The sequence below is a fragment of the Alligator sinensis genome, unplaced genomic scaffold, assembly GCF_000455745.1.
Source record: "Alligator sinensis unplaced genomic scaffold, ASM45574v1 scaffold656_1, whole genome shotgun sequence".
Classification (NCBI taxonomy): Eukaryota; Metazoa; Chordata; order Crocodylia; family Alligatoridae; genus Alligator; species Alligator sinensis.
In genome coordinates this window covers 884128-891595 of record NW_005842333.1, presented here as the reverse complement: position 1 = coordinate 891595, position 7468 = coordinate 884128, and the positions used below count along the sequence as shown (strand labels likewise).

Here is a 7468-nt window from a genome sequence, read left to right as displayed (position 1 = left end):
GAAATTCTTTGGGGCACCTAGGATCTAGGCTGCATGCATTTTCCACCTTAAACATGTCTGCTACAAAATAGTGGCACAAATGAATACTACCTCTTATCTTAGACACAAATTTGGGCATTTATGGTGTGACAGAGGGCTTTCAGTTCGTGCCGTCATAAACATTTTTATGGCAGCACAAGGTCACATAAGTTTGCAACCTTAAATACACTTCTGCTTAATGGGGTCTAAGTGGTGTTTGCAATAATTGATAATGACTCTGATTGTAGAATAAATCCACAATGCATCATTTTACAAAGGCTGTAAATCTTTTACATTATATCATTTCCTTTCTGCAGGATCCCACTTCAGTTCATTATATGATTCATGATGACCCTTTCCTTATCCCAAGAAGCTCCACAGAGTTCGTAAGTATTCTGTTTTGAAGCTTTGACTTCCTCTGCTCCAGGCCAGAAGCAATTGTTTGTGTATTTTTTAAATTGCAAAAGAATGTCCCGCTGCCCTTGAAACATGTTCAGAATTTGTTTTTCTGTTTGTATTTTCCCCACATTCTGTTGACTGTAAGGTGGAACTGGGCAAATCCCAAGAGCAAATACTAACAAGCATACTTGGTCTCACCCCTTTTTTCCCTTCTCCTGTCTCTGTTATGCATTTGTTTGTTTACAGCTTTTGCCTCTTTCCCCTACAGCATGTATTTGCATTGAGTAAGCAGTCTGGGGAAAATGCTGCAAAATACATCATTAATGAATTTCCTCGCTATTTTGAGAGAGAGATCGCAGAGCCTCATATCCCAGTAAGCTTTCTGTTCTTGAAGTACTTGCTACTTCTGCTTTGGTTGTTCAGTGACATGGGTTATAAGACTGTGAGACTAAAGACAGTAGTTGTGAGCCTGATAGCATTCTATCAATGGCTAAGCCTTAGGACTTGCCACTAAACAGTTGGTGACTAAGTCTGTGTTTCCATGTGGACTTTAATGGGGAAACACTTTTTCCAAAGCATCAAATAGCATTTGTGATCCAGTTCAGGTGTCAAGAGCCTGGAAAATTACTTGTACTGAAGTCGCTGCTATTATGTTGCAGTTCTAATGATGCTAAGGGTGGGTGACACAATCATTTGGTGTCCTGGTGGATAGAGGGTTTGAAGTACTGTTCTTCTCATGCTTTTTGCTTTCAGTGTTTGATGCCTGAGAACCTTATACCTCAGATTGAAGAAGTAAGTGAGGCAGCTCTTAAAGAACGTATCCAGTTCAGGAAAGTAAAAGCTTCTGTGGACATGTATGATCAGCTCCTGCAAGCAGGTACTCAAGCTGCCGTTCTGTAGCTGGCACTGACTGTATGCGTGCAAGTGTGTGTGTTTGCACCTGCATGCTTAGACTTAACAGGAAGCTGGCTTAAAGATAAAACACTGGGTTACAGGAATGACTTGTTCCAATTAATTGATTCTCAGAAGCTTTCTTGATCTACTATCAGCAATCATGCCTATACCCTTTCAGTTGTGCCCACTAGTCTGGAAACAGGTTTTTCCAATCAAGCAATCAGAGGGAAATTATGTTTGAAAAAGGAGAGTCCAAAGGTGAAGCTTTTTACAAAGTGGTCCATAAAACAGAAAAGAGAGTGTACCTTGTAATTTAAAACACGTTCTAGTTTAAACTGTCTAAGCAATGTATCTTATGCTTCCCATCCGAAAATGATTATTTGTGATCAATCTTCCAGGAAATTTCTCTTGTTCTCCCATGATTTCAAATGTGCTTACCAACATGTCACAATAAAACAAACTGAACTAACACAGCAGAGTTATCTGTACCCTGGTGAGCTCAGAGCATGTATTACCCAGAACAGATTAGACCACGTCTATGCTACAGATTTTGTCTGCATAATGAATTTTTTGTCACTGCTGTGACAGTTGCAATTTGTGATTGGCATAGCAGTGCCAGGGAAAGCCCCAAGTGTAGATGTATTTATGCTGGCAAAATCATAGTTTTTTTGCTATAAACTGCATCCTTCCTTAGTGCTGTGCCAGAATAGCATACCGGCCATGCATTGCTGCAACAAGGCTGGCCTTGCTAAGGGAGGCTAGTTTCTTAAGTTCATCTTCAGTTAATGGGGGAATCCTAGAATACAAAGCTTTTGAGGGAAGTGGAAATGCTGGCAAAGCAAGCCCTTTCGACATAGCATATCTGAACTTCTAAAAAGCCTTTGATAGGATCCCTGCTGATATGGTATCTTGGCTCTCTCTGATTTTAAAAAAAAAATCTCCAATTTTCAGTTTAAAAATAACCCCAAAACCACATTTTTCCATGATTAAAATGAAACACCACTATATCTATTTTTAGTAGTGTTTCATTTTAATCCTAGAAAAATGTGGATTTGAGGTTACTTTTTTTTTTAACCAAAAATTGGGTTTTGGATTTCTTATCAGAGAACCAGGATCCCTGCTCATCAGACACGCTTAGTCTGATGAAGTTCAGTAGTCATGGGATTTCACTCATGGATTAGAAATTGGCTTAAAGAGAAAAATACAGAATGAGTATAAATGGTCAGATTTTGGGATAGAAAGAAGTAAACAGCAGGGTCTTCCAGGGATATGTATTGGGACTGATGCTGTTTAACATTCATAAATGATCTGGAAAAGGTGAGTAGCAAGGTGGCCAAATTTGGAGATAACACACAGTTATTCATAAGTCACCTTGGTCTTTACCACTTTAAAGAACTGCAGAAGGATCTGGCACTGTTGAGCGAATGGGCAACTAAATGGCAAGTGAAATGCAGTGTAGATAAGTGTGAAGTGGTGCAAATGGGCAAAAAGAACCCAAACTATACCTACACTGAAAGGTTCTACATTAGCTATTACCATACAGGAAGGAGATCTGGGAGTCATTGTGGGCAGGTCACTGAAAACATCAGCTTGGTGCTCATCAGCTGTCAAAAAATGGCAAACTAAATGCTAGATATTATTCAGAAGGAAATTGTAAATAAACCAAAGTACCATTATGCCCTTCATAAATCCATGGTTCATCCACATCTCAAATACTGTGCATAGTTTTGGTCCTCAAAAAGGATATAGACTAACTAGAGAAGGTCCAGAGAAGGGCAACAAGGATGATTGGTGGTATGGAGGGGCTTTCATATGAGGAGGGACTGAAGAGGCTAGGCCCCTTCAGCATTCAGTTTAGAAAAGAGATGCTGGATAGGAAACATAAGGGTTTACAAAATACTGAATAGTTAAGAGAAAGTAAATAGGGATTTATTATTGACTATCACAATACAGGGGTCACAAAATGAAACTCGGGTAGTAAGCTTAAAACTAACAAAAAAGCTTCCCCTCTACCCAGCACAAACACGGAGGACTTATCTACATGTGCTGTTAGCATGAAGCAATAAACTCAGGCACATACTGCACCAGTGTTTATTGCTCCCGGGTGCCACATTTGCACATGTGCCCAGGATGATGGTATTCCTACCTAGCTCAGTGTGCTGCAGAGGGGGCTGGCTGGGGCAAAAGGGTACTATAGTGCAAGACCCATGTTGAAGCACCCTCTTGCCCCAGCCAGCCTCATCAGCATCTGTGCTTTGCATTGCTGTGCAGTTAATAACTGCTGTAGGATAGTACTTGTGTTGACAAGTACTAACCTATGGCAGAGTTGATTAGTTTACTCTGTCCTAATAGCACTGCTCATGTAGACACAGACTTTACTGCAGATCTAATTAGTCAGCTTCACAGTAAATGTCTTATATGGATGTGCCCAGTGTGTAGCCATGAGTTCCTCACCAGTTCCAAGATGTTGTGAAAAGAGACAGTTTAGTCCAGGGTGCTCAACTAGCCCACAGAGCCATGGCTTCTAGCCCACAGGACTCTGCTTGGGTTGGGAAACTTGGTGGCAAGGAAGCAGTGACAATTAATACTGCCTCCCTTCTCTCTGCATGGCCAGATCAGGCCCCACTGTGCCTGCCCTGTGTGCCAGATTGGACCTACCAGCCAGATCTAACTTGCAGATGGACCAGATGTGGCCCATCCAGCCCACAAGGCAAAAACGTTGAGCACCTGATTTAGCCAGATTCAAAAAGGGATTGGACAAATTCATGAAGAAAAGGTGCATCCATAGCTATTGAGCATGAGAGTTAGGGGTATAGCCTCCAAATCAGAATTTCCTAGACCTTACATGCTGGAGCCTGTAAGTGGAAGAGGAACAGGAGAAAAGCCTTGGTCATACCCATTTCACTCCCTTTTGAGCATCCACACTCTGCCCGTGTGAGAGACTGGGTAGGATGGACCTATTGTCTGACCCAATAAATGGCAGTTCTTATGTGCTTGCATCCTCAGCAAATGAAGAGAACTTCTCCACTTGTATTGGAATTTGGTGGGTTTAACTGTTTTAATGGAAATCCTGTTTGTTCCTTCCTACATTTTATGATGGGGCAGGTCACAGGAGTCTTTCTGGAACCTGCTTGGTATTCTAGTGATGTTGTTAATATTGCAGCATTTCTTGCTCGTCTCTTGGCTGCTAGCTGTAAGCCTTCCTCAGCAGTTAGTCAGCAAAACAGTCCTGTGCCCGCTTTCTGAATAGTGCCAGTGGCATCAGAGCTATGGCTAAGAAGGCAGATTCGTTATTTCCTCACAGAAATGCTCTTCTAGGTTCATCCTTTCCGGCTGTAACTATGTAAGTCCACAGATGTTGCCTTCACCTTTTCCTAGTACTCCAGGTGAGGGTATGGAAGCTATGATGCATTTTGGTGACAGTTATAAGCTTGACTTCATATATCCATTGAATAAACAGTGTATCCTTGCCCTTATTACTTGTTCTGCCTCCTTATTGCTTGCAGGAAGTGCTGTATCTCTCAAGACAACGAACAGTCTTCTGGATCTCTTGTGTTTCTATGGAGACCAAGAACCTGTTAGAGATTACCTGCCTGACAAAGAAATGACAGAAGAAGTATGAAAAATCTGTGACTGGCCATTTAATTGTTCTGGTTTTAAGCCATAAGCATGCACTCGTGATGAGGGAAAGATTGCTGTATCTTCACTACTTGGAACAGGAGTGAGATGCCAGGCAGATGCATGTATTGACACAGAATATTTTATTGTACTTACAACATCTTGTCCTATATATGAGCTCCCACACGGTGGCCGCCTTAAAGGCTGAACACAGATCTCCAGGAATTTGTCTAGACGTAGTTGAAACAATGTTAGTAAGAGCTATGTTTTTAAACAGCTGTTGAGGAGTCTAGTGAACTTTTTTTCCCCTGTGATGGTCGTGTTTCCAGAGGGGGTTATTATAGTTAGTGTACTGGGGTTGTAGAGTATTGGCTGACTAACATGCATCCCAAGGTTGGGGCTGTTTGCCCACACTAGTTAGAGGACCGCAGTAGAGCACTGATGCTGCTAGTGTGGTTTTTAACCACAACCTGGCCAGAGTCCGCAGTTCTGTTTTGCAGGTGCTGTACTCAGAGGTGCTAAATGCTGTTGATCAGAGACAAGTAAACGCTGTCCCACACAGGTGCTGCTACTCTCTCCTTGGCCGTGTGGTGGCTCAGGGGTGGGAAAGGGCAGAGTAGGTCTTCATATGGTTCTGTCCCACAGCCCAGCTCCCTCATCTGCTCACCAGTTGTGTCACACAGGTTTCAGGACACACTTCCATACTCAAAACTTCCCCTTAAGGAACAGCTAATGAGAGAAGTGTAACTTCTGCCTTGACTTTCCCTTCAGTAAATAAAACGTCTAACAGGAGACCAGCCAAATGTAACTTATACAGAGACAGGTGTCTTCCCTGTGTTCTGTGTATAGATTCACTTACACGTCATCCGTATTTGCCCACTGTAAATTGTGGGTTGGAGGAAGGACTTCAGTTCCATAAGCAAGTAGGGTCTAAACCCTAAGTGACCTCTCCACTATGGAGAGCCAGGGGAAGTACTAGATTACTTTTACTTTCTTTAAATCCTGTTTAAGCAGAGCTGTTCCTAACCTTGATGGCCCTCATTAGAAGTGCAGTAGGAAGCCAATATGTTTCTGAAAAAATAACTTACAGAAATAAATCTTTTTCAGGGAATAGCTCCAATTGAGCAAAAGGAGGGGAGGTATCTGAGGAACACCAAAGGCATTGATATTTATAATTGGAGGTATGGACTGTACTACTATTATTTCTTGAACTTTACTAAATATACCATGGATGTGGATCTCTCTCTTTTTTTTTTTTTTTTTTGAGAGTTTTTGCTGCTTAGCATATTTGTAAAGACTTATCTGCAGTTGTTCCTTTATGAATGCACATTGGTGTAAGAGATGCAGGTATTTACTGGATGACAAAACATGAACAAAATTGTATCCACTTGAACTGCCAGATAAGTTTTTGGTTTTGTTTTTATATATATATATACGTGCCTGACTAACCTGGTTTCTTTTTATGACTGGGTCACAAAATGCTTGGATGAAGGAATAGAGGTAGATGTTACTTACTTAGATTTTAAAAAGGCTTTTGCCACAGTGTTGCACCCAATTGTTATAAATAAACTAAACAGTTGTAATGTAGATTTACAGTCCGGATTTACAGTCCACAGTCCGGTGGATGGAAAATTGGCTTATGGGATGCACCCAGAGAGTGTTGGTGGATAGGTTGGTTTCTACCTAGAGAAATGTGGGCAGTGGAGTCCCCCAAGGCTCTGTCCTGGGACCGATGCTGTTCAATATCTGCATTAGTGGCTTGAATGAGGGAGTAGAAAGCACCCTGTCCAAGTTTGCAAACGACACCAAACTATGGGGGAGGCACACAAACTAGAGGGCAGGGAGCGAATCCAGGCAGATTTGGACAGGCTGGGGAAGTGGGAGGAACAGAGTAGGATACAATTTAGCAAAGATAAGTGCCATGTGTTTTACCTAGGGAGGAAGAATCATCAACACTCCTATAGCCTGGGAGGTACTATTCTAAGTAGCTCAGAAGTCCTTGACTTCAGGAAAGCTGACTTTGACAAGCTCAGGAGGTTTGTCGGGGAGGCCCTAAGGGACAGCAACCCAAAGGGGAAGGGAATTCAGGAAGAGTGGTTGCGCCTCAAGGGAGTGATACTGGATGCACAAGCTAAGTCTATTCTGTCTCCGCGAAAAGGCAGCAAAAAGGCACAGCAGCCCCCTTGGCTCAGCAAGGAACTAGCAGACCTCCTACATGTAAAAAGGACCTACAAAGGATGGAGGACGGGATCCACCTCCAAGGAGGAATATTCTGCACTGGTCCAGAACTGCAGGGAGCGAACCAGGAAAGCCAAGGCTGCTACGGAATTCCACCTGGCTACAAGCGTCAAGGACAATAAAAAGTCCTTTTTTTAGATTTGTGGGGAGCTGGAGGAAAAGCAAGGGCAACACTGGATCCCTGGGGACAGCTTACAACTGACGCCCAGGAAAAAACCAACTTGCTAAATGGGTATTTTGCGTCGGTCTTTCACCAGTCCCATGGGATGCCCCTGCCCATTATGGGACAGGGAGGCCCGGG

The 7468-nt window shown here is 42.6% G+C and overlaps 1 protein-coding gene across 1 annotated transcript in view; it reads left to right on the top strand.

Annotated features, from left to right (window-relative positions):
- PTCD3 (pentatricopeptide repeat domain 3) overlaps window positions 1–7468 on the top strand; it is a 35270-nt gene that overhangs the window by 6729 nt on the left and 21073 nt on the right. Inside the window, exons 5-9 of the mRNA XM_006028650.3 lie at window positions 336–404; window positions 686–790; window positions 1171–1294; window positions 4818–4927; window positions 6037–6110. Of these exons, the coding sequence (XP_006028712.2) occupies window positions 336–404; window positions 686–790; window positions 1171–1294; window positions 4818–4927; window positions 6037–6110 (482 nt within the window). The remainder of the gene's footprint in view (window positions 1–335; window positions 405–685; window positions 791–1170; window positions 1295–4817; window positions 4928–6036; window positions 6111–7468) is intronic.